The following is a 13,021-nucleotide window of genomic DNA, read 5'->3' on the forward strand; positions in this document are numbered from 1 at the left end:
TACACTGTACTGCAATCTTCATTTCATTTAAATTTTTAGAAATCTTAGGAATGCCATCACATTTTCTATTTATTTGAATCTGAAATTTTAATTTTCTTTAAAATAAAACCTTTTAGGAACCACAGCCAATGTTTCTTTTATTTTGACTGGGGAGAAGGCCGAGACACCTCCGCGTTACTTGGCTGACGAGAAACGTCCTGTTCTTCAACGGTCAAATTGTGATGGTTTCATCATGGCAACCCCCAAATCTTTGGGAAAACTTACCCACTTGAGGTAAAATGAATTACATTGTATGAAATGACTTAAACTTTATTTACATGTACATGTAAGAGGTAGCAATCGTTAGTTTAAAATATATTTTATTCATTGGATTGGATTGAATAGCAGGCATAAATGCCTATGATAGTTCTCTCCACAGGTCAAGGTTCAATTACAAGTACATGTAAACATTGACAAAAATGTATGAAGAGTAGATTATCAATTAATACATATTTAGAATGAATTCGAGAGAGAGAGAGAGAGAGTAAAACAAATGAATAGAAAAAGAAGAGGGATAACGAAGGTTCTGTGATTGCACAGCAAAGGACAAGGTATGGTAAGTGCTGAATCTGGGCCCTTATTTGATGTAAAAATCAGAACAAAGTTAAAACTGTGATAGTTTGTAGTTAGATCTAAAATTGATATTTGTTTTAAAACCAGCACTTATTTTAATTCAAAGCATACAAGAAGGCCACAAGAAAGTGCATAAATAGGAGGTATTTTTATGCGCCCTAATCGATAGATTCGGGGCGTATATTGTTTTTGTCCTGTCTGTCTGTTTGTCTGTTGTCAACTTTCACCTTCGCCATAACTTTTGAACCGAGAGAGGTACAGACTTCATATTTGGTATACTTACTCTACTAATTAAGTTCTTTCAAATGACACCAAGGTCATTGACCTTTCGACCTTGACTGTGACCTATATGCTAAAAATAGCTTTTTCAAACTTTTGCCATTCCTTTTGAACCATGGGAGATAAAGTCTTCATATTTAGTATGCCTACTCTACAAATCAAGTTCTTTCAAATGACACCAAGTTCAATGACCTTATGACCTTGACTGTGACCTATATGCTAAAAATAGTTTCTTCGAACTTTGTTGCCGCCGGGCACATAGTGTTTCACAAACACATCATGTTTCAATTCTGATATAATTTCTTCAAATTTGAGATACTTTTCACTTCTGAAAACATAGAGCACAAGCTTGCCTATCTGAGATTTTGACGCACAAGATGCATCTAATACTACTGTATGAACTATATAAATTTGGTAGATAGGCAAGCTTGCACTCTATGTTTTCGGAAAGAAAATGAGCTGAAAAATTTGCATATGAATGAGACAATTTGGGAATTGGCCCATTTTCTAACCTTTCTGTGACTATTGTGTATTCGATAACTTAGAACCAATTCCCATTTTGTGGCAGGGGTAATAAGTTGTTTTCAATTTACAAACTGTTGCAACATTCTAAAAGACACCCTCAACAAGGCGCCAAAAAAGTTGCCTTACCCTATATTGTCCTTTGATTAATGTACATTTTATATAACTCATTAGAAAGCAAATTAGAAAACCCATTGCCAAAAGGATAATACATGCACGAGTCAGATAAGCTCAATTAATTCCGCAGTATAAAGTATCAATAAGAACTGGAATCTTTATCTTCAGTCAATATAACAGCAAGCTAATTGCAGTACGTATTTTGAGTATTAAAAGAACTTTCATATAAATAAAAATCATCTGTACACGGAATGTTATAAGATGCAAAAAGACATGAAAGAATAATCATTGCAACACTTCGGTAATCACCAAACTTGAGGAAATACCATTATTATTGTAAAATATACAAAATTTTATTGAAGTTTATTATTATTTTTTTAAGAATCTGGCATGACAACATGGGATCCAGCCCTTCATGGTATTTAAGCCGAATGCAAATACAAGATCTTCAAACCGGAGACAAATATTTCTTCATTTGTGAACAATGGTTGTCAGTCGACGATGAAGATGGACTGGTAATTATCTAATGATCAAAATCAAATTTTAGCCAACTTGGTCAAATTTAAGCTCACCTGAGCTAAAAACATCAGAAGATATTTTGATCACCTTTTGTCTGAAATCATATTTGCTACTTCTTTTCGAGAAATGAAAGGTCAATTTCAACAGCAAATCTTATCAAAGTGACGAAGATAACGGACAAAAATGTTAAGTTCTTTGAATTATCTCTATTTGAAAATCTTCTTACACTTCATTTTCGAATTTTTATAAGTGAATAATTGGTGAACTGGGCATGAAATAACATACAGTTAATCGGTCGTTCAATAAATTTTTCGAACCACTGGTCGAAAAAGATGTTACTTATGGTTTATGATAAAGTGTCTCAATTCTAAATTCTTAAAATGAAGGCAACCTGGTGTACGAGTGTTGGTTTATAATGAATATTTTATAAATGACCAAGTGTCATTCGTCTTTTTCTTTGTGAAATAACTACAGTCTCATCGGAGAATTCTAGTTTAAAATATATCAAATACCATTTCTTAAATTTAGTAAACTGTGAAAGCCATTGCATATTTAAGCAGAAGAACCTTATTGACATCTATACATCTTATTGAAAATCTATTTTATCGACATTTTGTACTTTAAAGATTGATCGAATGGTTCCAGTTGCTGGTAGAGCAGAATTGACGAGCTTTAATTATCTGTTCTGGCAAAAGACGAAACACAATTTGGCTGATGGACATTTATGGTTTTCTATCTTTCAACGCCCTGCAAGGAGTAACTTTACGCGAGTCCAGCGACTCACCTGCTGCCTTACACTTCTATTCACTACAATGGTTGTAAGCCTTGCTTGGTACCAGACAGACACAAACTCTTCACCCACGCAAGTAAAACTTGGTCCGGTTAGCTTTTCTCTTACTGGTGTTTATATAGGCGTCGTGAGTGGCATCATGACCTTCCCCATTAATTTCATCATTGTTTTAATCTTCCGCTACTCTAAGCCTAAGCCTGAGAAGAAGAAAGAATTCATTCCAAATAAGGTTAACGAAGACGAGGAAGAAAAAAGCACAAACAATAGATCAACAGATGAAAATGCAGAAGAACCTAGAGCTCCTACCAGAATGGGTACTGAAATGAGTATTTTAAGAGAAAAGTCTGAACTCAATCCAGATTTTGTTGAACTTGAACTGAAACAACAAGAGGAATTTTTAGAAACTGGAGATGAGAAAAAGCGTGTAATGTCCTCAAATGATAATTCTGATGAAAACAATGGCGTGAAAAAAAATCAGACCGAGTTTTCTCACAATGTACAGGTTGTTGCATTTGAAAAGGAAGGGGCAACTAAAAGCAAGAAACGATTACCCTGGTGGTTTATCTATGTAGGATACGTCCTGTCCTTCATTACAGTCGCCGTAGCATTTTACTTTGCTGTGGAATTCGGAGGTGTCTTTGGTCTTAATAAATCAGTCAGTTGGTTGATAGGTTTCATCATGTCTTTGTTTGAGTCAGTATTCTTCTCCCAACCAATCAAAGTAATTATTTTTGCAATCTTCTATGCACTTGTCATAAAGAAACCTGAGGCGCAAGACGACGATGATGTACCTTTAAAACCAGACTTAAGTAAGGACGAAGAATACCTTCATGATCATCTCACAGAGAAAGACTTAGAGGATCCTAAGAAGCTTCGAATGCTGGAACAAAGGAAAACTCAAGCAACTCTGCCGCCAGAACTGGACTTCTTAAAAACTATTCGTGAGGAAAGGTAAGTATATGCTTGTAAACAAGAACCCCCTCCAAATAAAAACACTGAAAGAATTTAAATATGTTGTCCTTACAGGCAAAAGGAGCTTGCCATGTATGCCATGTTCAAGGAGATAGGAATCTGCATTATGTTCCTGTATATTGTACTAACAATTGCCTACGCCAACAGAGATCCTTGGTCATATATACAGTATAGTAACTACGAGAACATTCTGAACAAAGGCACATTTGCTCGAGAAATCGGAAACTATACTGTTTCTTTCATTGATGTAAGTATATTGATTGCTTTCGGCTTATCTATATGACTTTTTGCATGCTGAGTATTACAGTATATATTTTAAATACTGACAATAAGTTTTTTAGTCCATATACAAATTCCTGTGATGATGTTCAGTACACATTTTCACCGACTTTAGATCAACTCACGGGATCAATTTTGGAACTGGAGTGAAAATGCCCTTTTACAGGGGTTGTATAATAACAAGTTCTACAACGGTGATCCAGTTATTGACAAACTCATAATCGACAAACAAAGTATACTGGTCGGTGGAGCAAGATTACGCCAGCTGAGAATAACCCCAGGTCAATATAAAAGATATCATTTTTCTGTTTAATACCCGTTTATATAGGAAAAGACTTAGTGCAATCAACTTTAAGTTTATTATCCTGGAATAAATTTGATTGTTTTTTCAGAATTGTGCTTTATCCCACTGAATTATTTTGCCAAAGAATGCATGCCTTCTTATGATATGTTTTATGAGGACAAAACAAACTACAAACTACGATGGAACCCAGTGAACGATTCAGGTCAGAGAGGTTTAAAAGAGAATTTAACTATATAAAATAGTTTTTGCAATCTGAGAGCTTTTTTGTAAAACCATTTTGGAATAATTGTAGCGATGCCACGTACACCCATTATCATTTAGAGATACTATAACAAATACTTTGTAAATCCGTATAAATCTAGCATTAAACAAATTTAAAGTAAATGGAAATTACTGACAATATAATGAGGATAACTGCAATACTTTTAATTTAATGATTACTATTTGTAAACTAGAGATATTGTGAGCAATGAACTCGCTAAATGATACCCCCGCCTCCCATATGGTTATAATGGCAAAGTCCATGTTTTGCTATGGCCGGGAAACCCAAAATATGTGTTGGATCAAAACGTAAAATAGGAGGTGCACACTGGCAATATGTTATAAAGATTCTGTAAAAGTTTCATTACATTTCACTCAGTTGTATAAGAGAAGTTGCGGATAAGAGATGGGTACCCCAGAGCGTAACAGACAGGCGGACGGACGGACATACCGATTACTATATACCTCCCGCTTTTCAAGCGTACACAACTCTTATGATTCTTACATCACTGAACAGAAGTAATCGTCTACTTTGAAACATCATTTCGCTTCATATTAAAGATACTTTAACACTTTTGCTAGAAAAATCTTTTTGAGGAATTAAATCTATTCACGCTTCAAAAGTCGTTAATTATAATATATGATTAGTGTGCCTCCCATATTGGGTGCTAAACCTGATTTTCCAGAACTATTGCACCTTGTTTCGACCTGATACAAATCATGTGTGTCTGGCTACTTTTGTTTCAGGGCTCTTTATTTGATTTACTATTAAACCAATAGCAGAAATCCCTCAAGCTGCCAGTATCATAAACATGTTGTTTTTCAAGGATCTTTTGCTGTAACTATTCAAACTGAAACAAAGAGAGCGTTTTACGTAAACTATATTTACGCAAATAAATGGATTTGCGGAGCAAATGAACAATTTCTTTTATCAAACAATGTCTGCACTACCAGGAAAATGTATATATGTCATTGTGCCCTGACATACAGGACAGACCTTGATATTTTTCAACTTTAATGATATTTTTTAAAACAACACAAAGTACGTATTTACACATTCATTATAACATTTACATTTACCGAGTTCTTCTACATAGCCAACTCACGCATGAAAAGTACATGGCGAAACTTATCGAAAAATGACGTCACAATGAGACTACAGCTTGTTTGTTTGTATTTACTCTCGGACAATACAGTGGTATATGAGGTACAGGAACATATTCACATATATACAAAATACAAAGTCATGTAAGGAAGAGTAGTGTCAAATAAGAAAATAATTACTGAAAGCATGCCAGTATCTTTTTTTAACAAACACAGTTTTAAAAGCGAGTCAACATTTGTGATGGACATAATTTTCTCATACTTTTAAGTATTTACATGAGAACAATCCTTCTTATCAATAACTTTTACACGTAAAAAGACGAAAAATATGGACATACAAACTACAGAGACGTTAATAAAAATTTACCGATATGGGGCATCGAGAAATTCATATATTTCTTATATTCTTGTGCTTCTTACATTGTTAAATAAGAAATATAAGGATTGATTTTAAATTTAGTTTGAATTTTTGGTTGGTAAATCAGTCAGACTTGCATATAGGCATGTTTTTCATCAAGCGATAGCGCGCTTCATTAGATATATGCGTACGAGAGAAGTCTGTGATTTTGACACCAATAACTCAAACAAAGCTTAAAACAGTCCGTAAATGTCACTTCTTCAAGTAAAATCCCATAAGAAAAATGATTTGACAGTAAACTATAGTTTATTTGTCAATTTCACTTTTAAATTTGGTCATTCTTTAAAACATAGAAAGTCTAATTATAATTTTTAATGAAGTGGAAATTGCAGTACTTCTCATGCATTTTATTTTTAAAAAAGAAATATTATACTTACATTCATATTATAACATTTTACATCACTGATATGACATTCAGGTCCCACGGTGTTAATCACAAGAAAGTGCTACAGCAAAAGTTTTTTTATTGTAAAAGTTTTTTTTATATTGTAAATCAAATATAATTAAAGCTGACAACAATGAACCATAGTTAACAACAGTAAATTTTGTTTATGGTATGTTTGGCCAAAAAGTTGCTTTCTGACTTAAAATTCAATAAATTTTGTTCAATCAAAGGGAACTGATGTTGGGGAAGTTTTACTATAGATAATCAGATTAAAACGTGAAAATCTTTCGATGGTTTATGAAAAAAAGGTCCACCTTTGAAATAATGTTTGCTAACCCACTCCAAACTCGTGTAAAATTATTGGGTCGGGATGTATGTATAAATAAAATCTTTTTTCCAGAAATTTCAACATAATTGTTGACGGGATAAGAGAAATGATAGAAAAAATTTCGTGTCCTGGAATGTAAGAAAAACTGTTTTGAGTCGGGCCATTATTAGTCAGTCGGTCGGGAGAGGTCAACCAAACATTTTTAGCTCACCTGAGCCGAAGGCTTAAGTGAACTTTTCTGATCACATTTTGTCCGTCGTCCGTCCGTTATCTGTCCGTCTGTCTGTCTGTCTGTAAACTTTTCACATTTTTGACTTCTTCTGGGTCAATTTTAACCAATCTTGGTACAAAGCATCCTAGGGTGTTGTTAAAATGAAGGGCCAGGTCCTCTCACAAGGGGAGATAATCAAGAAAAGACAAAAATAGGAAGGGGTTATTAAAAAATATATTTCTCAATAACCACTGGGCCAGAAAAGCTGAAACTTATGTGGAAGTATCCTGGGGTAGCGTAGATTCTAAATTGTTCAAATCATGACCCCTGGGGGTTGGGCGGGGTCACAATAGGGAATCCAAGTTTTACATAGAAGTATATAGAAAAATCGTTTAAAATCTTCTTCTCAAGAACCACTGAGACAAAAAAAAACTGAAACTTACGTGGAAGCATCCTGGTGTAGTGTAGATTCTAAATTGTTCAAATTATGACCTGTGGGGTAAGATGGGGTCAAAATAGGTATTACAATGGGAAATCTGGTTCAGAATAGCATAGTCAAAGCTTCTCAGGTGAGCCATGTGGCCCATGGGCCTCTTATTTAAAGAAAATCTTGGGTCATCATCTTAAATCACATACAAGTTTGTTTAAAATATAAGGGGTAAGGATAAGGCTACAATAAAAATATCTCAGTTAACCATTTCAAGGCCGTAGAACGAAGATACATTAGACAGGAGATATTGCAGTATCATCTGTGACCTTTTAGCCTCATACACCTTTTCTTTCAATAATTAAGATGTTTGATCATTATGGATGTTGCAGATCCGACCGATTTCCCTCACCCCTTCTTCAGTTACCAATCGATGTGGGAACTTTCTGGCTATCCCTACCAAGGAATTTTCGAAACTTATAATGGTGGTGGATATGTGGCTGAGCTGGGCGCCACATTTTCAGAGGCTGAGATGGTACTGAAGTTCCTCAAAGACAACTCATGGGTTGACAAGCGAACAAGAGCTGTGTTCATTGAAGCCAATATATTTAATCCTAACATGAATTTGTGGGGCATTTCTTTATATCTCTGTGAATTCCTACAGACCGGAGGTAAAAAAAAAACTACAAATGATTTCAATAATAATTTTATTATAATTACTTCATGAGAAAAATGAAATTAAATTATTAATATTATACCTATTCATTTTAGCCATTGAACCGTTCCCCAGGGTCCATGTCTTTAGATTAGACCGGTATATTAACAACGACTATATGTACTTTGTCTTGGCCATTGAAATTTCTGCATTGGCTTTTGTCATCTTCTACACTGTAAAAGAAGTTAAGAAAATGAAAGAACAGGGCAAAAAATACTTCAAGGTTAGTTATACCTCTGCATTGAAGATTGGGATCTCTCTGGCATTATTATCTTTCAATTCACCCTGTTACATGTATTGAATTCATGATCTGACTTTAGGTTTTTAGTTCTACTGGTCCGAGACCAGAAGAGCTTATGCGATAGTAAGTGTCCATCGTCCGTCCGTCTGTCTGTCTCTCCGTCTGTAAAAATTTTTCAAAATGATACTCTTCCTACAGTTTTGGTAAGATTTCAGTATAACTTAAGACACAAGTTGACTACACTAAGATACACAATTCTATATATCGGTTTTGATTTCGATGAAAGCTGTTGCAATGGTAACTAACAATAGAAACTTCGTCGAAATACTTTAAAAATGCTACTCCTCCTACAGTTTAGATTTGATCTTAATATAATTTTGCCCACAAGTAGACTATACTAAGATACACAATTCTCTTTAACGGTTTTTGATTTCGATGAATGATGATGCCGTGGTTACTAAAATAGCAATTTGAAATACTTTCAAAATGCTACTCCTACACGTTTGGTTTGATTTCAATTTACCACACAAGTAGATGATACTAAGATACATAATTCTGTCTATCGTTTTTTGTTTTTTTTTGAATTTCAATGAACGATGTTGTCGTGGTTACATGTATCAAAATAGAAATTTCTATGAAAGACTTTAAAAATACTACTCTTCCTACAGTTTTGGTTTGATTTCAATATAGTTTGGCACACTAGTGAAGTACACTTCACTAAGATACATAATTTTATATATCGGTTTTTAATTTCGATGAAAGGTGTTACCATGGTTAATAAAAATAGAATTTTTTAAAAAATACTTTTAAAATGCTACTCCTTTTACAGTTTTGGTCTGATTTTAATATAATGCAGGATTCAAGAAGACTACATTGAGATACAAAATAAAATTCTCTTTTGATATTCTTTTTTTTATTTTGACAAGTGATGTTGCCATGGTAATAAAAATTTAAATTTCTGTAAATTTCTTTTGAAAGGCTACTCCTACAGTTGTAGTCTATTTGCAATCTTGCCACAAAAAAAGACTAAATCAAGGATAATTATTCTATTTACTGTTATTGCAAAGTTTCAAGTCTAACTTCTACTTTTCCTTTGTTATAAGTACAAACAAGTATAACGTCTAGTTTGGCAAGGTCAAGGGTGCAGTCTATGATCTCCTGGTGGAGAAAAAATTATGATATTGATACTTCACATAAATTTTTCTTACACGAAAGGTTTGTTACGACTTTGACCCAAGATTATTTTGGCAAGGTCAATGATACTGGCAGAAAAAATATATTGAGAATCGTGTTAAATTCAATACTCTTCATTAGATTGGTTTAAAAGTTGAATCTTTAGGGAGATTATTCATGAGGACAGGTTACGGTATAAAATGCTAGTAATCCGCAGCAATTCATTCTGTCAAGTTCAACGTTGCAAATTTGTGTCATTTCCATAATTTTCTTATTGAAAAACAGGAATGTCTATATTTTCTTTTAAAATGTCCATGTGTCATAGTTTTCCAATCCAAGAAAATTGAGTTTAAAAATACAGCTGGGGTAGAATCTTGTTTGGTTATCCTCACGAACCTATTTTTCATCCAGTATCTTTTGTTGATTAATAAGAAAAGAATACGTTCTCAACTTCTGAATGCTTTACAACAGGTATGAAATATATATTATTCTACTTTCAGCAATTCTGGAACAACTTTGAGGTGGCAATCCTGCTAATATCTTACTCTATTGGCTTGATGTTTATCTGGAGAGCAGTTCTTTGCGTTAGAATGCTAAATAAAATTGACGAAAACCCTACGAGTTTTGTTAATATGCACTTTACAGTTATGCTGGATGATGTAAGTTTTATTTGTTGAATTGTAACCTCTTGATATAATTGTAATCTTTTTAGATATAATACACTGGAAGTTTTTGATGCATTTTGCTCTTTTAATATACTTCTCCTTGGTTTTAATTTGATTTTATCAGACAACTAGACCAATCAAGATATGCGATTTTGTTTTTCGGTTTCAATCAATTTTGATGCAATAAAAATAGAGCAATTTGTGAACAAAAATAATTTTTCCTTAAAGCCTATAGTGTGTCTATCGCTTATTGTTTATTTACATATTAATATGAAGTCAAATAAATTGAACTCTACTTGAACGTTAACTGAATATAATATATTTTTATTACTTCATTCACAGCTTTCCAGTTGGTTCATCGCTTTCTTGGTCTTTCTTCTGAATGTCCGATTTCTCCGACTGCTTCGTTTTAATAGGAAAATCTCTTTACTAAGCAGTACGCTACGACATTCCGCAAAAATGCTTATCAGTTTTAGTTTTGTCTTTAACATCGCCTTCCTTTCCTTTGCCTGCACTGCATACCTTTTCTTCATGTCAAAACTGTTTGAATTCCGATCTTATATGGTAACTCTGGAGACTTTGCTGTCAATGATGTTAGGTAAATATTTACAAAAAATTATCTACAAGAAAGAAGAAAAAAATAGTAAGCAATAACCAGCTTGTATTGAAACTTTATTAAATATATTTGGTTGTGGCATATTTCAGGCAAGTTTGACTATGAGGCAGCATACAGTGCAACTCGAATTACTGGACCTCTGCTGTTTGGATTCTTCAGCATTTGTTTCAGCTTTATTCTCATCAATTTCTTTCTAACTATTTTGATGGAGGCCTTCGAGGCAGTGAGAAGAGACCCGGCCAATCAGTCCAATGAGCATGAGGTTATAGATTATATGATGAAGAGACTTAAGATGGTATTAGGTGTAGGAACTCCACCAAGACGAAAAGTTGCTCATATGTACAAAGATCCACGATTGCAACAGTACATTTACATTGAAGGTAATAAAATATTTACTATCCAAGAGTTATTTTGAAGATTGGTTTATGAAACTATATATATCAAAAGTCTGAAAATTGAATCTTAATGAAGTTTTCAAAAAAAGTCTTTTAACTGACAATGAAGTATACAAACAGACATAGGACAGATGTCATTCCTCTAGGTTAAAAATATTTTTTTTTTAAACTTATGGTGGCATTTTACAATTATTTTCATTTTTTTGAACTGCTTTAATACTCACATCCGTCATAATAAATCTATAACTAACTGTATTCTAATGAAATGTAGCTCTAAGCCCTGTCTAAATTCTTGTGTTTATTTACAGGAAAAACATCAGACCAAGAAAAACTCCAGGAGCTAGACGAAAAAGTCGACAAAGTCATTAACAAAATGGAAGGATTTGTTGAATGCGATGACGAAGTTAAAGATGAACTTGAAACGGAAATGGAAGAAGTCAAGAAAAAACGGAGAAGAAGAATAGTGATTGGATGAAGACATTTAGCGGGATAAATTGCTTTGTATGGGATAGAATAGTTTTTTCCCCATTTTTTTTCCGTTTCGTACCTAGTATTAATTTTTGACGATAAATAATTGAATAATGTTGTTCCTATAACCAGTAATCTCACTGTGGAAAGTATATTTTGTACAAGTAATAATTTTACAAAGTAATATCTCAAGTAAATTGAGTAATTTGCGATGGCAAGGCTTCTGACACAAGAACTTATTCTTATCATTTCTAAGTAGTTTATATTTAGTTGCTTCTTACCGAATTATCTTTTTATAATTTAATAAAAACTTCTTTGTGCATATTATTCATTTGAAAATTAGTATTCGTTTGCAATGTTTCTTGACGTTTCATGTCCGCCATGAATAAAATATTGTTTCTGATTTCTTGTTGAAATTTAATATCCCTTTGCCTTTTTTTTTTTTTAGTTAAGTGACGACCAACTTGCATGTATTCAAAAGTTTGAAACACTTAATTATAACGTTAAACACTAACATTGAAGATGTTGGTAGAAATTATTTAACTGGATATTTTATTCCTCTGTCTTTCTTTCAATAATGAAAAATAGAAGATCGTCAATAGTGACAAGATTTCGCATAGTTAAAATTAATTCCACTTTTGGTGTTATCCATTTTTAACTTTTCATCAAAATCAAACTCACCTTGGTGAAGTCTTAGTTTATTTAAAGCGTAATATATATTCTATCAAGTACTGTATTTTTCTTATATTTTTTGTATGATAACATAATATATGATGAACTGATATAATTTTATATTGTTATATCAAATAAGATGTAAGTGAGTTAAGCAATACATATTCTCTAGTATGTCTAAGAGTTGTATGAGAGAAAAATTGTAAAACCCCATTAATTCAACTTCGGCTATGTAATCGTCAAAGTTTACCTTTAATGCTTCTTATAATTAGATGTTTTGGAGAACCACTCAACTTCAGATGAATCAAAAAACCCTTAGAATTTGACTTGATAAAATTCTGTGTAAAAGTCATCCCTTATCATGAATTTTTGAACACATGGAAAATACATTTCTTGTACATTTTAAAAAGGTATTGGTAGAACTAACTTAGAGGAACACTAAAAAAACACGATGTGTTTGTGAAACACTTATTCCCCGAATGGCAGTTTATAGCAAGGGTTGAATTTGAATTCTCTCAAATGCATGTCAAACTCCAAAGGTCAAGGTC

At 33.1% G+C, this 13,021-nt stretch overlaps 1 protein-coding gene across 1 annotated transcript in view; it reads left to right on the forward strand.

Annotated features, from left to right (window-relative positions):
- LOC134273293 (uncharacterized) overlaps window positions 1-12,221 on the forward strand; it is a 36,909-nt gene extending 24,688 nt beyond the window's left edge. The window contains exons 28-39 of the mRNA XM_062755483.1: window positions 117-273; window positions 1,913-2,045; window positions 2,676-3,790; window positions 3,866-4,058; window positions 4,206-4,371; window positions 4,483-4,596; window positions 7,921-8,199; window positions 8,300-8,466; window positions 10,158-10,316; window positions 10,665-10,920; window positions 11,028-11,318; window positions 11,642-12,221. Of these exons, the coding sequence (XP_062611467.1) occupies window positions 117-273; window positions 1,913-2,045; window positions 2,676-3,790; window positions 3,866-4,058; window positions 4,206-4,371; window positions 4,483-4,596; window positions 7,921-8,199; window positions 8,300-8,466; window positions 10,158-10,316; window positions 10,665-10,920; window positions 11,028-11,318; window positions 11,642-11,808 (3,197 nt within the window). The 3' untranslated portion in view covers window positions 11,809-12,221. The remainder of the gene's footprint in view (window positions 1-116; window positions 274-1,912; window positions 2,046-2,675; window positions 3,791-3,865; window positions 4,059-4,205; window positions 4,372-4,482; window positions 4,597-7,920; window positions 8,200-8,299; window positions 8,467-10,157; window positions 10,317-10,664; window positions 10,921-11,027; window positions 11,319-11,641) is intronic.
- Window positions 12,222-13,021: the final 800 nt, after the last annotated feature.

Source organism: Saccostrea cucullata, unplaced genomic scaffold, assembly GCF_032062105.1.
Source record: "Saccostrea cucullata isolate Sc308-1 unplaced genomic scaffold, CSIRO_AGI_Scuc_v1 ctg153, whole genome shotgun sequence".
Classification (NCBI taxonomy): Eukaryota; Metazoa; Mollusca; class Bivalvia; order Ostreida; family Ostreidae; genus Saccostrea; species Saccostrea cuccullata.